General features: G+C 59.7%; 1 protein-coding gene across 2 annotated transcripts; it reads right to left on the minus strand.

Moving 5' to 3' along the window:
- Positions 1–176: 176 nt before the first annotated feature.
- SOX13 (SRY-box transcription factor 13) lies at positions 177–18,829 on the minus strand. Of its 2 annotated transcripts, none has more exons than XM_065740478.1 (14): positions 18,703–18,829; positions 5,766–5,955; positions 5,077–5,182; positions 4,855–4,932; positions 4,405–4,577; positions 3,753–3,821; positions 3,533–3,647; positions 3,374–3,456; positions 3,131–3,290; positions 2,801–2,910; positions 2,622–2,718; positions 2,395–2,538; positions 547–763; positions 177–453 (listed from the first exon to the last, which is right to left on the minus strand). In XM_065740478.1, exons 2-14 carry the CDS (start codon positions 5,952–5,954, stop codon positions 177–179), a joined length of 1,818 nt encoding a protein of 605 aa, XP_065596550.1. In that variant the 5' UTR covers position 5,955; positions 18,703–18,829. The 2 variants fall into 2 exon arrangements, with proteins under 2 accessions (XP_065596550.1, XP_065596549.1); XM_065740477.1 differs by having other exon boundaries at positions 5,754–5,955.
- Positions 18,830–20,289: the final 1,460 nt, after the last annotated feature.

The following is a 20,289-nucleotide window of genomic DNA, read 5'->3' on the forward strand; positions in this document are numbered from 1 at the left end:
CCCTCCCCCCCCCCCCCCCCAGCACTGCTCCTCTCCCCAAAAAGTGTCTGCTGGCTGCACAGGGTGGTCAGCAGCACACATACAGCTGGGCCCCCACCCCACCGGGGGTCACCACCGTGCAGCGCCTGGTGCCAGCCAGCCCCGCTGCCCCCCCCCCCTCCCCCCCACAACCCCCCTCAGTCCGTCAGCACCACCAGCTCGCCGTCGCTCTTCTCCTCCCCCTCCGAGTCCTCCTCCTCGCTGTAACGATACATCTCACCATCCGCCACCGAGTGCCCGTCGTCCCCTCCCCCGTCTCCTTCCTTCAGGCTGCGTGCGCTGACGATGACGGGCATGCTGGGGTCCACCCCACGGGGCAGGTAGTGCTCCATCAGCGGCGACGGCAGCTGCATGCCCACCGGCCTCGGGTACAGCACATCCGAGGAGCCAGGAGGCAGCTGGCTGCCCTGGGGACTGCGGGATGAAGGGGGAACACCATCAGCAGGACGGGATGGCATCATCCCTCCCCCCCCAGTTGCTGCCCCCGGGGGCATCCCACTGGGTTACCCTATTAAATAGCCCTGCCGGGCGTCCTGCCGCCGGTTCCGCATCAGAGCTTTGTATTCGCCCACACGGAGCCGTTTCCCCTCCACGATGCACGTGCGTTTGGGTCGGGGCTTGTACTTGTAGTCGGGATACTTCTCCAGGTGCTGCCGGCTCAGCCGGGCTTGCTCCTCGTAGTAGGGCTGCTTCTCCTGGTTCGTCATCGACTTCCAGCGGGAGCCTGCGCACAGAGGAGCCCCGGGGTGGGCTTAGACCCTGCCACGCTTCAGCTGCCCCGGGGAGATCTGTGTGCACGACCCCATGGCAAGAAGGGATTCACGCTCACGGGGGCTGGAATTAGATGATCTTTAAGGTTCCTTCTAAGCCAAACCATTCTGTGGTTCTAGGAACGCTCGCACGCTGCCCCGTGCAAACCACACCCGGATGCGCAGCAGTGGGATGCACCCCTGGAGCTTGGGGCCCTCGGGTGAGACAGGAGCCAGGGCTGGGGCTGGTGGTACCCCTGGGATCCCTGCCACGCATGGTCCCCAGCATGGAGTGGGGTCTGGGATGGCTCAGCCCAAGAGACGGTACAAGGGCTGAAACTGCAGCTTCCACGGCTTAAAGGGTATATGGGGAAGTGCTATCCCAGCTCTCCTCCCAGGTGCACAGTGAAGGACGAGAGGCAGCAGATGTGAGGGGAATTACAGCTGGGCGTGAGGAAATGATTCGTCCTGCTGGGAGTGAGGAAGCCCTGGCATCTTCACCCTTAGAGATGCTCAGAGCCAACTGGAGAGCCTTGAGCATCCTCATCTGCAGATGCTACCGTCAGGGCTTAGGGCTTCAGACTTCCAGAGTCCCTGTCCCCATTTCCTAAAGCCTCCCTCAGCTCTCCATCCCCCAGCACATATCCCACCCCAGCACCACCAGTTGGGTGTCCCGGGTGAACCGAGACACAGAGCCACGCACACCCCCCATCCTCCACCTGCTCAGCCCCTCGTGCTTGCACGAGCCCCACATTCTCAGCAGCAGCCACACGGGAGAGCACACAGCGACCAAAACCCCCAGCCTTGGGTGAGCACCGACCCCAGCCGAGCTAAATTTGCCCCAGTGAGCAGCTCCAGTTCCCCAGGCACAACTGCACCAGCTATTTAAAGCCACGGACATCGAGTGTGACAGCAACCAGAACACCACACGCGTCCGCTCCCGGACCCCCCCTCCGACCCCCAGCGGTTGCGAGCAGATCCTGCCTGCCTGCTCTTTCAAAGGGAGAAGCAGAGCTCTTGTTTCGGTTCTTTCTTAACGAGCGGAGCTGCTAAAATGAGCCGGCAGAGGAGCGAGGTGCACGCGCCCTCGGATGGGCTCCGGGGAGACCGCACCGATTGCTTTTAATAGCCGGGGTGAAATCGGGGTGACAGCAAGCTGCTCGTGGGGGGCTGGGGGGACAGGGCTGGAGGATGCTGCCAGGCACGGAGTGCAAAATCGCCCTGCTGGGACACGGCGGTGTGGGGTGCAAAGAGCATCGTGGGGGGGAGGGGGGTTCATGGGAGGCCAAGTACAGAGCTGCCCTCGGTGGAAGGCAGTAATGAAATGGTGCTGGGCGTGGGGGGTGGGATTTGCCCCAAAGATCCCTGCCCTAAAAGCCCCTTGCCCCAGAAGCCGTCCACAACCCGCTGGTGAGAGCAGCATTGGGTCGAGGTCCACTCTCACCCTGAGCCACTGCCTCAGCCCCTTCTTCCTCTTGGCACTCCTTTGTCCATCTGACATTAAGGCCCCGTTGCTGAGCCCTGCAGTGCTATGGGGTGCCCAGAGAAGGGTTTGCTCCTCCGTTCCATCCCACACCACGGGCACACGGTGAGCTGGGGCACTCACCCAGGATCTTGCTGATGCTGGAGTTGTGCATGTCTGGGAACGCCTGCAAAATCTTCCTCCTCTCATCCTTCGCCCACACCATGAAGGCGTTCATGGGCCGTTTGATGTGGTTGTTGTTCCTGGACTCGGGGAAATGCCGTGATCCTGGGAGGGGAACCCAAGGGCTGGGTCAGAGAGGGAGGAAGGAGCAGCATAGCACTGCCCCACGGTGCCCACCGTCCCCATACCATCCATCTCACAGCTCAGCAGAGCCTCATCCAGGCGGTGTGAGGGCGTCTCCTCCATCCGCTCCTTCACAGGGGAAGCATCGATGCCGACGTGGTCCTGTGAGCACCACAGCAAATGGAGTCACGGAGGGGCGGGGGGGGGATGGAGGGGTGAGGGGGACACCCCGGGGTGGGCTCACCTTGCGGTAGGGGTGGCTCAGAGCTCCCTCCATGGCCCCGCTGTGGCCGTGCAGCAGCTGCCGAGCATCCTGGATGGCTTTGGTGATGGCATCGCCCTCGCCCAAGAATCCTGGTGGGAAAGCAGCCCGGGGAACCCATCAGCATCAGCACTGCAAAACCCCATAGTGCCCATCCCCAGCCCGGCTGCAAATGGGGCTGCGTGGCCCTGTGGGGTGGCATGGAGCATCCAGGGCAGCACAACGAGATGGGACTACACAGAGCAGAGCTGTCTGCTGCATCTGGGAGGTGTCGTGGGACTCTCCATGGGGGGGGAGGCCATGGGAACCCACCCAGGGGGAGGTTGGAGGGGCTGCTCTGCAGGTCCCGCACGGCCCCGTGGCTCGGCGCGAGGGACTGGCAGCTGCTCATCTTCAAACTGGGTGAGCTGGAGGCACTGGGGAGGTCGGAGCCTTTGGGTTTGGCCGTCAAGTTCAGCGGCTGCGAGGTCTCCTGGGGTAGAGGGAAGGCAGGGTGTGATGTGCAGCCCTCGGCCACCCAGAAACATAGGGACAGTGGGTGCTTTGGGGCCATACCTGCATCTGGAGGTGGCCAGAGCCGCTGGGTCTCTTTAGCGTGGGAGGAGGGGGGCTGTGCAGCAGCTGCACGGGGTAATCCACTGCAGGGAACAGAGGAAGCGTTGGGGGATGAGGGCATCCCACAGCCATCCCCGTGCCCTGAGGACTCAAGCTCACCTGGCTTGCAGGGGATGGGCTGGATGGGCAGTGCTATCTGGGGGTCCTGTGTCACGGGAAGGGGTTGGTGGCTGGGGGTGAAGGCAGGGATCATGACGTAGGGCATGTTGACCTGCTGGAGGAAGGAGCACCGCAGATCATGGTTGTGGGATGGCGTAGGTGGGTGGTGTCCCCATTATCCAGCTCTGGGGGATGGGATGGGGGTGTCCCCCGCTTTTACCTGGATCTGTTGCTGCAGCAGGTTGATTTTGTGCTGCTGCTGGATGAGCTGCTGTTGCTGCTTTGCGATCTGGCAGAAGGGAGACAGGGGGACTGAAAAGGGGGAACAGGGGCTCCTGAGCCCCCATGGGGCACAAGCTGCCCAAATCCAGCAAAAGGAACATCACTGTGGGCACGGTGTGTGGTTGGCACAGATGCCTCAAGGGTCACAGGGAGAGAAATGTGCTAGGAGGGCCCATCACCCACACAGTGTGTGCCAGAGATGTCATCCCTGCACTCAGCACCGTGGGGTCACCCATACCCTGATGTCCTCCCCACACTCAGCACCATTAGGGATAAGAGGAATAAATCAACGTTCAAAGAGTGAAGGTGAGGGCAGTCAGGAAGGGGTAATGTTAAGGACCTCCTATGAATCTTCCCCAGTGTGCACACAGGGGATGGAGAGCTCTGACTCTGAGCCACCCCACAGCAAGCAGCAGGATGGAGAGTCTTGGGATGAGCACAGAAATGGGAAGGCTTTTGGGGGAGACACCAGAGCTTCCTCCCCATCACTTCCAGAGGGACCTTCCCCCCCTGACCCCCCTGTCCTGCCTCTGTGGCCAGAGAGTGACCAAAGAGACCCCCCCAAGGGATGCAGGTCCCCTGGAGCCCACCTGCTCCTGCTGCTGCCGTGCCAGCTCCATCTGCTGCTGCTGCTTCTCAAAGAGCATCGCAGCCATGTTCTTCTGCTCCGAGTGGGCCGTCAGGAGCTGGTCCCGCAGCGTGGACAGCTGGTTGATCATGACAAGCAGCTGGAGCTCTTTCTCTGCCAGGCTCTCCTGGGTCCCTGTGCAGGGAAGAAACCAAAGTGAGGGCTCAAAAAGCAGCGTCACCAACACAGGTGGGGGGGGGGGCTGTGGTTGGGGTTGTTCAAAAATCCCTCTGTGCCATCAGAGCAAGCATTTATCAGGAACACCCAGTTTTGGGTAACGAGCATTTGGATTAAACAACTACAAATCTCCACAAAACACAAAGCTGCAGACACACCTCCCCTTCCACTGAGGGGAACACGTGGGCACCAGAGGGGGGCACAGAGCACCGAGGTGGCACGGAAGGGACCTCACCTTTCACTTCTTTGGCATTTCGGCCCAGCAGCCTCTCCTTCCAGTCACTGGACAGTAACTTCTCGATGGTTGGCATCACTGTCCCCATCAGCAGGCAGCACAGTCAGCAGAGCAGAGCAGGGAGCAGAGAGCCAGGTGAGCACAGCCCGAAGCTCTGCACTGTGGCTATCCCCACCCCAAAATCTTTCCAAAAAATAGAGAGGTCCCAGAAACCTTTCTTACCTTCTTTTAAGTTCCTGTTGAAGTCCAGCTTCTCCTGGCTGCCAACAGCTGGCTCGAAGGCTGAGCACCGTGGCTCCAAAGCATCACCAGCAGGGGAGCAGGACTCCTGCACACACAGAGCATCACTCGGTGGAGAACACATGGACAGGGACATCTACATGACTCCAAGCAGCAGACAACATGCTGGAGTGCTCGGAGCTGATGGGATGCTCAGTGAGAGCCTGCACTGCATGCTCCTGCAGCACTTCCCTAGCTTGAAAGCATCTCAACGACCGAGCCCTGGAGCTTGCTGTTGTTTCTTTGGAGTGCCCTGCTTCTCCAAGTCCAGAGACTGAGGATATTGGGCAGGGAGAGAGGAAGCTTGAGAGTAATTAAAACAGGAAAATCAGAGAGTGGCCCCCGTCCTACACGTGGGGACAGTGGAGGACGTCTGAGGGTGGCCCTGGAGGGCTGCACGCCAAAGGCAAATCCCAGGGCTGACCCCAGAGCACCGACAGCAGCCAGAAAGCCTAGGGGGAACCTCAGGTTTCAGCTTCATTTCCTCAGGATGGAGAATAAAAGCTCAGGGAAACGACAACCTCCGTCTGCGCGGGGCGGGATGCAGTGCACTGCCAACCCAACGGGACCAGGGCTCGGTCAAGGCCAGGAGTAGGAGTGGTCACAGTGATGGGACCCACCTGTGGCAATACCTGGGGGTCTGTGCCCTCTCTTGGAGGTGGTCCTGGGGGGTCACTGGGACGGGGCTCGGTGCTGGGGGCAGCCCCTGGTGGGCTCTCGTAGCCACCTTCCTTCTTCTCCTCTGTCTTGATGCTGCAGTTCACCATGCTGCCCGCCCCATCGAGCTCCAGGTGGGGAGAAACAGGGCTCCTCATGGACATCCTGCAGGACACAGGGGTTGTTAACAGAGAGATGGGGATCTCCCCTCCTCTCCCCCCCACCAGGGGGGGAACCCCTTTGCCCAGCCCTGCCCTGTGCTGCTGGTTTGTAAGGACAATGGTCTCACCTCCCACCACAGCTTGGTGAAGCTGAGCCCTGGGTTCTCCATCGCCACCCCTTGATGGGACACCATGGGACTCCAAAACGTCCCAAGGGCACCCAGTGGGACACCAAGCTTGGCACAGGCTGTGCTCCCCAATGGGGCACACCGGGATCCTGCTTCATCCACTGCAAAGGGGTCACCCGTGAGTAAGGAAAGGGAAAAGCAGAGCTCCTAGCAGGGATTTCCCCTCCCCAGACCACCAACCCTCCCATTGCACAGCAACAACAGCACCAAATGCCCCCTCCCCACACTTCACCTTTCAGGGAGGAATCGTGGGGGAAGGAGACCACCCGGGATGGGATTTACACCAGCACAGAGGGCACAGGACCACAAGGGCCATGGTGTGCACCCTCCAGCAGGGACCCTGCCCCCAGGAGGGGGTCCTGCCTGCACCCCACCATCTGGGGGCCCCCAGAACCGGGCCGGGGGCTGCAGCACTGGGGGCAGCAGTGACACAACAAACAAAGCCCGGCTCAAGCTGCGAATTAATCAAACCGCTGAAAATAAAACCTTCCTCTCAGGAACTTCAAACAAAAGAAACGAAAACAACAAGGCCGGCTGGGTAATGAAAAGCCAGGGCTCTGAATAGGGGACAAAAGGAAGTGGAACAATAGGGTGTTGGACAAAAGCAATAAAGTAAAGGGAAGTGTGACAGCTCAACAATGGGGCACTGTGCGCGCCAGAGTTTCTGATCTTAGCAGGGCTTTTTTTAATCTCAGTTCCCTGCCCTTCTCTGAACAAACCACCACACTCTCCGGGCTCTGGGCTTCCTCCAGGCTCCGGCCCTGCACGGTATCTGCCCTCATCCTGCAGCACGCCCGCTCCCCCTTCCTGCCCCCAGCCCACCTCGGGGGGAACCAGGCAGCCCCGAGGGATGGGGAGGAGGCAGGTGCCTTTGGCAGCGTGGAGCCCAGAGGATGCTGTGCATCCAGGTGCCCCACGCACCTGATGTGCTGCAGGTGGGGAAACTGAGGCAGCAAAGCACAGCCCCGGGTGCTTTCGTGGCTCAGGGGCTGATGGAGGAGGTAAGGAGGGAAGTTTGGGTGGGCGCTGAGTGCTGCTCCACCTGCACAGCCCCTGCATGGGGCTGCAACAGCAGCAAGATGAGCTCGATACAGCAGAGAAGAAGCAAAGTCGTGCTCCTTCCTTCCATCCCTTTTGAAAGCACAAAGCCCCACTCCATGTGCTCCTGCCATCATTTCCCCTCCCTTCCTCCAGCCCCAGCCCAGGGATGCCCATGCACTGCACAGCACAGAGCGATGCCTGAGGCTGGAGGAGCACAAAAGCAAAATCCCACTGCTCCTCCAGGTCACGTTCCCATTGTGCTTCACCTCCTGGAGCCACTGGAAGTTGACTCTTAAAACGTGCCCGGTGCTTTAATAGGGGTCCGTGTGAAAGGGGCCTCATTGTGGGATTATTATATGGTTTGCTGAACAAAAAATAAAAAAATATGACAAAAAAAAAAAGAGAAGAAAAAGGAGAAAAGTGAGTGGTTATCTTGTTACAGGGCTTGTTCCCGTAGCGGGGCTGCGCTGACAGTCTCAGGTGTGCTCAGCTCAAGGGCTCCTCTGTTGCACAGACAATAGGGACAGGAACAATTACCTTGGCACAGGGAATGCATCTTCATGTAAGAGATCTTCGCCTTTAATGTTTCCTATTTAATGAAGGGCGGAGGGGAATGGAGCGAACAGAGCACGGATGAGCAGTGCCAGCCTGGAGAGCCACAGCAAACTGCAAGCACAGGGACAAGGTGCTCCCAAGGAGCAGGGCTCCTTTCCAAAGCCCTACAGCTGTACATTGCTTTGCTCACCTTGCCTGCAACCAGGCTGCCCCTCAGACCCAAGGGCTGAGGTTTGGGGATGGCGACAGCCAGCTTTTCCTTCACCATTCGTACCCCTCAATGGCACATCCTGCAATTCTCCCCTGGTGCCGTGCCACCCTTCCTGGCTAGGAGCTGATCCTATCTGCCCCGTTTGTGTCGCAGCCAAATGGCTCAAAAGGGCAGGGGCAGGGCCAGCAGCAGCCTGGCACCACGGGCAATGCCAATGTACCTCTTGCTGAGCCCCCCCCGCAGACACCTAGAGCATCCCCTTGCTAGCTCACAACCTCCAGCATTGCAGAACGCAGCACTCACCTCCACAAAGCAGCCAAGAGGGAAAAAAAAGGCAGCAGAGATGCACTGCAGGCCGCATCAGGCTCAAGACTGAGGGTCCCCGACCCTCAGCCCAGGGTAATTCCATCCCATGGGATGGCAGTGATGAAGGACCCTACAGAGTGAGTCACAGGAGAGCATCCCAGTGGCTGATGGGGTGAGTTGGGCTGCCTGGATTTCACGACTGGCCCCATCTGCCCATCACCACGTGTACCAGCAGAGCCAAGAAGCTGTTGGCTTTTTTTCTTTCCCTCTGCTCATAGATTCTCCCCCCACCCCCCATCACCAAACCTGGATGCAAAGCACCAAGCATGCCCAAGGGCAAAATCCACAGGCACGAGCTGCAAGCATCCCCAGGAGAGAGAGCAGAGGGAAAAATAAACCACACTCAGGTTCTCCCCATCCAAAGCAGGGCCCAAGGAATCCCTCTGGCCACCAGCACAGACAATAGCCCATCTCCTGCCAGACGAGTGGACTGCTTTCCTGCCAGACTTGGAATGTCCTTTCAGGGCCCTTTCCAAGCGTTTCCGCCCAGCGTGCCTTCGTGCATAAAAGGAGGGATGGTTTCCTCCCACTGTGTGCCCAGGAGGGGTGGTCGAGGTGAGGGGCACAGCTGGGAACCTCAGGGCTTGCCATCCCATGGGGACAGTGGGGTGCCTGGTGGGGAGCAGGCAGCGCTTCCTACACTGGGATCGGGGCTTTGGTGTGTGTAAAAATAGAGGGTCACAGGGTCAAGTCTCACCTTTTTGAGCTCGCAATGGATCGCAGCCAGCCTCTGGCACTTTGCACTAAAGCATATCTGCTGTCCCCAGCACGGAGCTGTCACTAGCGGGAGGAAATGGTGACCTTTGGGGACGCTGGAAGCACAGCCCGCGTGGCACCCGGCCAAACTGCTTCAGGAATCAGCTCCTGCGCAGCCCCATTCACAAACACCCAACGGCTGAGGATCCACACCCAGAAACACCCGGCCAAAAGAAAGCGTAGCACCATGAAAAAGCAGAACTGAAGCCCGGGAGACACCTGGATGCTGAAGATGAGATCCAGGAGACGAGACACGGATGGCCAAAGCCATCTCGTGGCAGAGCTGCCATCGCCTCGTGGCAGCCACAGCCCCACGTGTCCCCTCCAAGCGAGGCGGTGCCGCAGCGGAAACGCTCTGCACTGGGGCGAGCTGATGCTCTGCACATCCTCTGCAACACCTCACCTGCAGAAAGCCCCAACCTCTGCCTCCCCAGCAGGCTGCAGAGAGAGCAACGACAGAGAGAAGGGAGAGGTTTGGAAAGCACTGCTCCCTGTTCATCTCGGCATAAAGCTATGGGGGTGATGGGCAAAGCTGTAGCTCTGGTGAGAGCTGGGCTTTCCCAGTGCCCACTGGGAACAGAGCACTCAGTGTTTGCTCCCTGAAGGCAGTGTGGCTCTGCATGGGGGGGTGATGGCTCCGGAAACGTCCCTGCACGCTCAGAGCACAGCGGTGACGTTGAGGTGACAGTATTGGCATCACGGAAACTCCCAGCAATGGGAAAAAGTGGGGGTCACCCCTCTGCGTGCCATCCCAGCACCCACTGCTGCCCACGTGCCCTGTGTCCCAAGCCCAATCAAGCCTGGGCCCCATATCCCACAGGGAGGACGATTCCCCCTTTGCTTTGGCCACGTTCAGCTCTCACCACGCTAGGGCTCTTGGTGGGGTGCAGCATCAATTCTACGTCGCTCAAGTGGAGTGCAGAAGTGCACTCTTCTGCTGCACAGCCCGTGGAAGGTTTAAGCCTAAAATAAGAGGGGGACCCTGGAGGAGCAGCGAGCGGTGCTGCGTGATGCTCAGCAGGACAGCAAACCCCCACCATGATAACAGAGAGGTGAACGCCGTGTGCTGCCATCCCCAGTGCGTGGATCCCTTTAGTGCAGCCTGCAGAGCTCTCCATGTCTCACCACACCACATCCCCGGGCTCCCAGCGGCCCTTTTCTTACTCACACTTTCCAGCTGACCGTGAATTCTGCTCTCACAGGGCTTCCCAAGCTGCTCCTTTACCACGTTGCTCTGGTTTTGGCTGAGATGGCAGAGGGACACATCACTGCCACACGGCACCTTCCTGTGTCCCCGTCCCCCCCAGCCCAGCACAGGAGCTCAGCTGGGACCTCCCCTACTTCCAGCACCCCACTTCCAGACAGGGGGCAACGAGCCTCAGAGTGCCACTTTGGGGGCATTAAATCACATCTGACATACCCACGTTCACCCTAAAGGTGCAACAGATGCACTACAATAGAGAGCAGCATCAGAGCCACGCAAAGGATCCAACCCGACACCAACAGCCTTCCCAGGGCATCAGCTGGCACACGTCCACAGCAATGACCCCAGCATTGATGGGATGAGCTATAGGATGGTTTGAGTAGGGGGGGATTTATTGGGTGGGGAATTATGGAAGACCCAGCCCCGCACAGCAGGACACGTGGTCATTCCCTCTCCCTGAGCTGGATGGGTTTACCACCCAGGTCACATTTGGAAGCATCCTTAGAGAAAGATCTGACAACACCCACCTGGGGACCAGGACACAGTGGGGACAAGAGCAGCACGGGGACAACGCAGCACTGAGGTTGGGGGGCCCCCCCTCCCCGTCACCCTGTCCTGGGGAAGGAGCAAACAGGGCTGAGCATCCCCCCAACGTGGCAGGAAGCCGTGCAGCCGCGTGCAGCATCGCTTTGCACACCGGACACTCAAAGTGTTCTCATTTGCACATCTTCGAGAGAAGAGTTGGTTTTTTTTTCTCTCCCCCCCCCCACCCCCGTGGGTCTCAATACCGCAGCAGACAGCGCAAGCCCCACAGCAGTAATATTTTCCAAGTCCCCCATCCTACCGTGTCTTTTTTCCTCTTTTAGATACTTTTTAAACGCAAAGCTGGTCATTCGTGGAAGGCTTTGCATGGCTGGTGGATGGCCACGAGACCTGGAGGGGTCAGCGAGTGCTGAGCATCCCAGCATGGTCGGGTCAGGATCACAGAAGGTCCTCAGGGCCCCCCGACCCCCCCCCCCAGTTATCCATAGAGCACTCAGCCCCCTGCCCTCTCTCAGCACGATCGATTCACAGCCAACAGTCAATTATGAGAAAGAAATTAACGGAGGTGTGTGGGGGGGGGGGGGGGGGAAGAAAGAGAAAATAAAGGAAACCTTTCCCATAGGAGGTGAGCATGGGGACGACTCACCCGGAGTGCACGGAGCTCTGTCTCCCTCCTCTTCGTCGCAGTTTCTGCCTTCTCCTCACCCCAAAGCGGCCCTCGGCCTTATCGCAAAGGCCAATCTCGGTGCAGGTTTTGTGCTGTTTCACTCACTCAGCGTTTCCAGGCAGAGTTTGTTCACAAACAATACTTTCCAATCGCGTGATGGAGGGGCGAAGACGTTTGACCCTTCTCCTCTCCTGCTCATCGCTTCAGCAAGGAGCTCAGCTCAGCCACGCTCAGCCCAGGGTGTGCATCCCCCTCTCTCCCACCCCTCGCTGACCATCTCATGCCACTTTACACCTTCCACCACTGCCACTTTTCTCCAGCTGCCCCCGGGCTTTCAGATTATTGGGGAGCCTCCTCTTTGAGGGACTCAGCTTTGGGGTCTCCTCTTTGTGGCCTTAACTTTTGGAGACTCAAATTCAAGGGTCCTCACTAGGATTTCTTCTTTGGGGGACTCAACTTTGGGGTCTCCTCATTGGGTTTTCTTCTTAGGGGTCTCAACTTCGGGGGACTCAACTTTGGGGTCTCCTCTTTGCAGTCTCAACTTCAGGGCACTCAAATTCAGGGGTCCTCGCTGGGGTTTCTTCTTTGAGATCTCCTTTTTGGGGGACTCAACTTTGGGGTCTCCTTATTGGGGTTTCTTCTTAGGTGTCTCAACTCTGGGGGTCCTCACTGGGGTTTCTTCTTTGAGATCTCCTCTTTGGGGAACTCAGCTTTGGGGTTTCTTCTTTGGGAGCTCTTCTTTGAGGGACTCAGCTTTGGGAGCTCCTATCTAGGGAGGGAGGGGTGCCTCTCTTTGGGAGCTCTTCTTTTAGAGAGCTCCTCTCTCAGGGGTTGGGGGCTTCTCTTTCGGGGTCTCCTCTTTGGGGTTCCCATCCAATGGCACTTGCCTTGTTGTTTCCCACTAGAGCCAGCCTCACACACACGTCCCCAATGCAGTTCAGGGGCCCCTTGAAGATGGCACCAAAGCTCAAACCCCACAGCTGCGCATTTCCGCCCGTGCCAGCGCCGCTCCCCAAAACCCACAGCGTCCCAGAAACCGTCAGCTTCACCTTGTATGGGTTTGTAACAGCAGCAAAAAGCCCCATGTGCTCAGCCACAGAGGGACAAAGGCTCTATCGAGACCACCGGGGGAACCTCACCCTCCCCAGCTGCTGGGGGGGGGAGAGGGGGGGCTGGGGCAGGGGTGACGGCCACCTCCCAGCTGCGGGGGCCATCTGACATTTCACCAACAGATTTTTGCTGGTGTGTGTGACAGGAGCCACCATCGGGGGCTTCCTTTGGAAAGCAGAGGGGACCTGGAGCTCAGCGGTCGCAGCCAGGTGGCTCGGGATGGAGATCCCCAAGGGCAGACTTGAGATCCTGTGCTAAGGACTCGGTGGGGAGCTCGTTCCCCATTGTCCCTCCCAGTCCAGGTTGTTCAGCCCACGCCAAGTGCAGGGGAAGAGAAGGGAGAGCTCATGAGACAGACCCCTCTGAGCAACACCCAGACAACCCACGACCACCCCACGCAGTCAGGACCACCTCTTCTCTTCCCCTCCTCATTTCAGTGTAGATTGAGACCACGAAAGCCACACAGAGGGATGTAGGGACAAGCTCCTGCTGGCCCACCAGGATTATTTTCATTGCACAAGGCTGCAGACACGCCAGCAAGCAGCAGACATCCCTCCCTACTGCAATGGGGTGTCCGATTGCCCCTGACCACCCCCATGTCCTGCAGCAAACAAGGGGCTCTTTGTGCCCAAGCAGCCACGGTGGCACCTGTCCCCTGCTGTGTCCCCACATCCCCTCGGGTCCCCAAGCCCCCCTTGGCTCCACGTGCCCAGCTGGCTCCTGCACAGCTGAGCAGGGCTGGGGGGTGGCACAGTTGCTCTGTGCACACACACACATGCACACCCTGCTGCTCTGCATGCTGTTTTTTGCCATGGGGTGCATCTCAGGCAGCATAGGGAGGATGGGCACGATCAGGGGGGACTTAGCACCTTCCCTAAAGAGAAACGACTTTGGGTCAAGGGGTTTGCAGCCTGAGGTGCAGTGCTGGCTACGGGCAGCACAGAGCCTGCTGTGGGCTCCTCCGGGCTGAGCCCACTTGGTGGCCGCACCTGGGAGAGCCACATCCCATAACCAACCCCAAGCAACCCTGCCCTGCAAAAAGCATCCTTTCCCTAGCTCAGTTCCCATTTCCAGACCCACAAACCCAGTGCAACACAGCAAGAGCTGGGCATAGGAAGCCCAAGAGTGGGTGCTGCAGGTGAGCACGCAGACCACAGCCCGAGAGCCCCAAGGAAAGGCAAAAATTGCCCTCCTTCTGCTCATGCTACAGCCCACGAGGGTACAAACGGGTCCTACAGCTCACAGGCTGCCCCCAGGACCCCCACACACAAACCCACCCGAAGTGCCCTCCCCAGTGTCCGTGTCACAGCAAGAAAGGTGAGCAGGAAAGCTCCCGAGCCTCATCCACTTGGGAATACACCTGCAGAGCCCCAAGGGCTGGGGATGTCCACGTCCGGGTTCGTGTCCTCTCTGCCAGCAAAGCCCCACACAGAGCGGCCCCACAGGCAGCTCCGAGCAGCCCCTGCCCCAGGGGACTCGCTTTCCGGCTGGGCGTGCAAGGTAGAACAATGGGGCCGAGCCCTCTATTGTTCCAGACAAAAGATAAGCCGGGCTCTGGCATTCCCCAACGGGCGGGCAGGGGCTGGCCGAGCCCTTCCCTGCCCCTGCTCCATGGGGGCAGGTGAAGAGGGGCCGCAGGAGGTGGCTGCCCCCTGCCCAGCCCCCAGCTCCGTAGATGTACACCCACGTGCATGGATGCGCACCCGCTCCATCCCCACAGCCCTACAGGCTTCGTCCCAGCTCTGCACTGGCCCCCATTTCTGCTGCCTCGGGTCCCCAGTGCACTGGGGATAAACTGCACCCAGCACCTCACCAACCTCCTTCCAGCTCTCGGTCCCATTCTTTCCTCTCCCTGAGCTGTTCCTCCTCTCCAGGACCGCTTTATGAGCTCTGCTAACCCGGGCTGCTCGTAGGGACCACGCACCCTGCCAGCAGCAGGGCAGTGCAGCAGGGCTGGGGGGTGTCCAGTGGAGCTGAGAGGGCCCCCCCGGCTACGCCCACTGCCGCACAACCATCATCCACACCTTTACTTCTGCTGTATTTACTTGGGCTGCCCCTTCTCCATGCCAGGGAACAGCACCCTGCTGCACAGTGCTGGCAGTGCCTGTTTCTATCCCTTTGCTTCTCTCCAGACTCCAGCCCGGCCCTCAGTAACTCCATCTCACAAGGGCGAAGAGAAGCAAACACCCCATCACAACCCCACATCCTTTTAGTTCCCTTTGCATCCTTTTATTTCCCCCCCAGCAGACAACCAACTGCCACGATCCCCCTTCACCAGCCACAAAGAGCAAACAGCACCTCAGACCACCAGATCTCAGCCAGGGTCACCCAAAACGCTGCTGGAAGGATGAGCCCCATTGTCTCATCCCTCTCCGATAAGGTGGCAGGGGGCTGGGCTGGGGGGGAAGCTCCACTTCCAGCACGTGCTCAGGACTTGCACTGACGCTTTGTGGAGGCAATTCGGCCGCTGCTTTTCCCCTTCCCCCTGCTCCTTTTCTCCCTGAGCCGTCCCAACCCCAACCAGCAGTGCCCCTTGAGCTTCCCCAGTGCCAAAGCGATGGCACCGGGCACAGCAAGGGCCCTTGTTTGGGGCTGGAGCACATCCAGCATCGGACATATGGCCCCGGAGCAGGTGGGGCAGGAGGAGAAAAGGGAGAGAGGGGGGAGATGAGGGCTTCCAAGTGCAGAGCCCTCTCCAAAAGTCAGTGCCTTTCCCATCGCTCCTCCTGCTGGGAGCGGCAGGGCTGGGGGAGCCCCACGCTGAGCACAGGGCACAGCCCGAGGGAGAGGGTTTGGCTCTGAAATATTCTCCAAAAGGCACAGGATGGGGGGGGGGGGGGCAAAGGCACCGACCGCTCTCCCAGCAGCACTGTCACAGGCCGCCCTAATTTATTTCCCTTTTGTCTGTTTTGCTGGGTGGAAACGGGTGATGCATCGCAGCAAACTTCTGAAGCAGCTCAAATCTCCATCAGCAGCACAATGAGATCCAAACCTCCGAAGCTGGTGAGAAACCAACAGCAGGGATGGGGACAGCCCTATAGGGACACCACGGGGCTGCAGACCCCCAGGATGAGCCCCAGTCAGACCACGGCCAGACCCAGCCACTGTTGGATGTACAGAAAGAGGCAGCTCGGACACACTGCTGTTATCTAGCGGAGAATGAACACATTTCACCAACAGTTCACAGCTCAAGCACACAGCCAAACCAGAGCAGAACAAAAGAGTCCAGTGGGTTTTCCCTGTGCTGTTGTCCAGAGCTGTAGGGAACAACTTCCCTGCCCAGGAGTGGGGGTTTGTTTTGATTTCAGTGTGTAAGAAAACAAATGTGATGCGTTTTACTGGCACAGCAGAGCACTTTTGGGGTGTAAAAGCAGAGCAGAGCTGCACTGACAGGTCACTGCTGTGCGTTGAAGGCCGTCCCTCTGGTGATAAAAGCCTTCCTGCTCTGCAATCACACGCACAAAGCAGCTCTGACTCCAAGTGTTCACAATGGGACGGGGCTGAGCAAGCAGGAGCCCGGCATCGTGCCGGCCAGACAAAGCACATCAGCCAGCATGCCACGGGTCCATGGACAGCCAAGAGCAGAGCCAGACTGCACCCAAAACCTTACAAGTTGGTTTGGTTTAGTTGCAAGGGATCATCAAGCTGCCACAGCTCCATGGTCCCAAGCATCCCACAGACCACCCTCACCCACAGGGATGCTCTGAACCACCCCATGGGCTCACAGGCAAAGTCCAGACCTCAAAAGCCACGAGGGGCCCTGCATCCCTGCCCCATGGCACCGAGCCCCCACCATCCCCAGGCACTCACCTCGGCCCAACCCACACCAGCAGCCCCCAGAGCCCCTCATCCCCGACCTCTGCAGCGCAGTGATGGCAGCCCAGTCCCACCGTGGGTCTCTGTTCCAGGAAGGCAACGGGCAGCAAACCCCTCCAGCAAGTAGCAAATGTAAAAATAAATGCGCTGAAAGGAGAGATTTACTGTGCTGCTGCATGGAGGGAAAAACCCATCCTCAGCTTCTCATGGACGGGGTTAAATCCCCTGCAGCAAATAGCAAAGTTCACAGGCTGCTCCATCCTCAATGCCAGGGCTCAGCACCCCATGAAATGGGAACTGGTTGGGGGGGGAGGGGGGGCACAAAAAGCTCAGCTATCCCCCTCCCTCGGGGCACTTCATCCCAACGGAACAAACTTTGCTCTCGGGACAGTGCAGGGCACTCTGCTTTGCTTTGCACAGCCAGCAGCTCTTTGCAAACAGCCCCCAGCACCCACAAACGCACTTAGAGGAGAAGGTGGGGGGGGATTTTTAAAGTTCACGGTCTCTGCTCCTACCCACTGGTGTTGCTCAGTGGGTGCTGACCTCCTGTGGGGTGGCAGTAGAAGGGGGAGCTGCTAAACCCCACGAAGCCAACCTGCCCACCCCCACCAAAGGACAGTGGTTATTTTCTTTTAATGCGACGGCCCCAAAATCTTTGCCTTCCAAAAGAAGAAAGAAAATAGTGCCACGCTGTATCAGTGTCAACAGAATGGATTCTGCACGAAATTAAATTGAGCTAAGAGGAAATTGCATGGATTACAAACACGAATTATTGGCTCGATGGGGGAGCAACCGAGGGATGTTATCTGGTCCGCGCTACGGAGCAAATAACATTAGCTGAAGCTAATGGTCCTTTTTCACTCCTGAAACCTATTACTCCAGATCTGCTTTGGAAGCTGAGTGTTTTCCACGTAGGTACTCTGTGAGATGGAGCAGATTTGAACACCGTGCAGCCACGGTGTGACATTTTTCATGGGTCGCATCCCTCAGTGCGGCAAAGTAACCTGGAATTCAGCACTGGCAGTGCACAGGTCGGGGTGGAAAGGAGCAGAGCTCTGCATCTGTTGATGCATTTCACATGAAAAACGCTCACCTGCAGCTCCACGGGTGATGCAGCTCCGGGTTTCTCTCTCTCAACTTCGTGTGAGCTCCCTCCAGCTCCCACCGCACGCACAACCTGAGCCGAGGGGTCGCTCCAGATGGAAACCCCCCACCTCACTGCCCCACGGGGAAGCCGGCAGCCACAGGAGCCCGCTCCCAGCCCACGGCGGCGACCCAAACCTGCCCCGAACGGCCCCAAAACGCGGCACCGGTGCGCGGGCAGAACCGGCACGGCTGCGGGACGCGGTGACACGGATCAGCCGTAATTAGGGCTCAGGCAGACGCAGCTCTGCGCTGACCCCAGCCCTCCCCCGGCTCTGCCCCATGGCATTGCTCCTGGAGCACTTTGTTGGACGGACAACAGCCCGCACGCGGTGCTGCCAGCGAGTTTTCCTGCCCTCGCTCCGTGCCGGTTTTCCGACGGCGCTTCAGGGACGTAGTGGGGAGAGGGAGGAGGGATGGGGGGGGGGGGTTGGAGTGATGCTGCTCGCGGACAAATTGCCTCATCCCTCCAACGGGACAGCAACATCACATCCGTCCCTATGGGGGAGAAGGGACGCGGTCGCAAAGGATGGGGACCCCAACCCTGCACCCTCCGAGCTGCGGAGCTCCACGCAGCCCCGCACACCCCGTGGGTGGCCCTGCGTCCACGGTGTGTGCCATGACATGGTGTCTGTCCGGCTGTGCACGGTGTCTGCCCGAGGCGGGGGGGCTGCCAGCCTATAAGCCCCTGCCCCTATACCCCACAGCCCTAAAACAGCGCACAGCACGGACGGGGGCTGTGAGCCCACGGACACGTCCCACTGGAGGGTCTCGGGGAGGGGGCTGCAATGGGATCACACCGAACACGAAGCATGGGGAGGGGGGAGTAGGTTGCTGCGGCTTAACCCCTTCCCTGCCGGGTCCTCGCTCTCCTCGGCGCTGCTCTCGGAGGAGTTTTCAGCCCCACAACTTTTGAACAGGACTGGGGCCGGGCGGGAAAGGACGCGGAGCTCCGCTTTCCCCCTTTTCCCTTCTGTTTAAGCAAAGGGGTCCCACCATGCCGCCCCACAACCCATCCCAGCCGAGGTATGGGGCACCGCGACCGGGGACGGTGCTCAGCACCCCGGGGCCGTGGCCGTGCACTCTCCTTCCCCCTCCCCTCATTGCCCCACATGGCCGTGCCCGTGGCCGTGCCCCCCCCCCGCACTCACGGCTCCGCCGCGCTGCAGCGCTGCGCTCGGGTCCCGCTCCGGTCCCGCACCGGTACTGCCCCGGTCCCGCTCCGGTCCCGCTCCCGGTGCGGGCTCGGCCGCCTCTCGCACGGCTCAAGTCCGCTCCATGTCCCCGGCGCCTCCGCTGGGAGCTGCCCCGGCGCCGGGCGGAGAGAGGGAGCAGGGAGGGGGAGGAGGAGGAGGAGGACGAAAAGGAGGAGGAGGAGAAGAAGGAGGAGGGCCCAGCAAACCAGCAGCCGGCTTAGGGGCGGCCCCTCCGCCCGTCCCCTCCCCTCGGGACCCCCGCTCTTCCCCGCCGGCGGATCCACGCGGGATGTTGCTCGTGCTCCGTCCCGGACTCGTGGCAGCGGGAGTGGGGGGGGGGACCCCCAACGATTTGGGCAGGGTTTGGGAGAGCCCTCCCCGTACCCCGCATCGCAATGCCGGGAACCAAAGGCGGAGGGTCTCGGTTCCGTTGGGGCGCACACGTGTTGATAAACGCTCTGCTTTGTGGAGTGAGATCTTTAAAACGTTATGTCAGCATCGAAGGAGGACTGTTTACGTTTTTGCCAACGGGGAAAATTCCCATTGACTCGAAGCCATTTCCTCCTCCCTCCTCTCTCCCCCCAGCGCACACACAGTCACACACCATCGTTTTCTTCCATGGGAATTTCTGTTTTGTTTTCATCCAGCCCCGGGAGGACGGCACAACAGCTCCGGGGATTTCCTCCTGCTCAGTGTAAATGGAAAATGGACTTGGGGGGGGGGGGGGGGGGGGGAATAGCCCCCGGCCGCCCCCGGGCCCCGCAGCCACTCCGCGGGCAGAGCCGCATCCCCTGAACCGGAGGGGGAAACAATTAACAAAGGGACCGAGGACCCACGCAATGAAACCCAAAAGAGGGAGAAGAGGCTTTGTTCGGGTCGCCATGGTAACTGCCAGCCCCAGAGTAGCGGCCACGGACTTTCACTTTCCGTTTCTGGAGGTGGTCCTGGTGGCTTCTCCGCTGGGTGCCAGTGCCCACCGCGGTCCCCTGGCTCTGGAGTCACCCCCAGATCGGCGCTGGGATGAGGTGGCACAGCCGGGGCTGTCACCACACAAGGACCTTGTCCTCCTTCGAGCAACACCAGTTGCACCTGCACCTCTCTCTCTTCACCTTCTGCAGGGCACCACCGGGACCCACAGAACATCACCGACAGCCGTGGAGCACCACTGGGACACACAACACATCCCCGGCACCCAGGAAGCAGCCCCAGAATCCACAGAGCATCACCAAGATCCACAGACCAGCCCTAGCAGCATCCTAGGACCCACACGGCATCCTCAGGGCCACGAGCACGAGGTGGATGCGATGGTACAAACATGATCCCCCCCACTCCAGAGGGGTTCACGTGGTGCCCCCATAGCTCCATCTCTCCCCACCTGGCCACACTCACAAGCAGAGCAGCTCCGTGCCTGTGGTTCCCCCCACACCATTCTGCTTTCCTCAGCAGAAGGAAGCCAGGACAATGGGTGGAGGGAGCAGGGAAGCTGGTGGGGGCAAAGATCCCATTGCCTCCAGCACAGGGGGCATGGAGGGGAAAGGCACG

Source organism: Cyrtonyx montezumae, unplaced genomic scaffold (assembly GCF_038088225.1).
Source record: "Cyrtonyx montezumae isolate F1298 unplaced genomic scaffold, pur_monq_1.0 scaffold_26, whole genome shotgun sequence".
Classification (NCBI taxonomy): domain Eukaryota; kingdom Metazoa; phylum Chordata; class Aves; order Galliformes; family Odontophoridae; genus Cyrtonyx; species Cyrtonyx montezumae.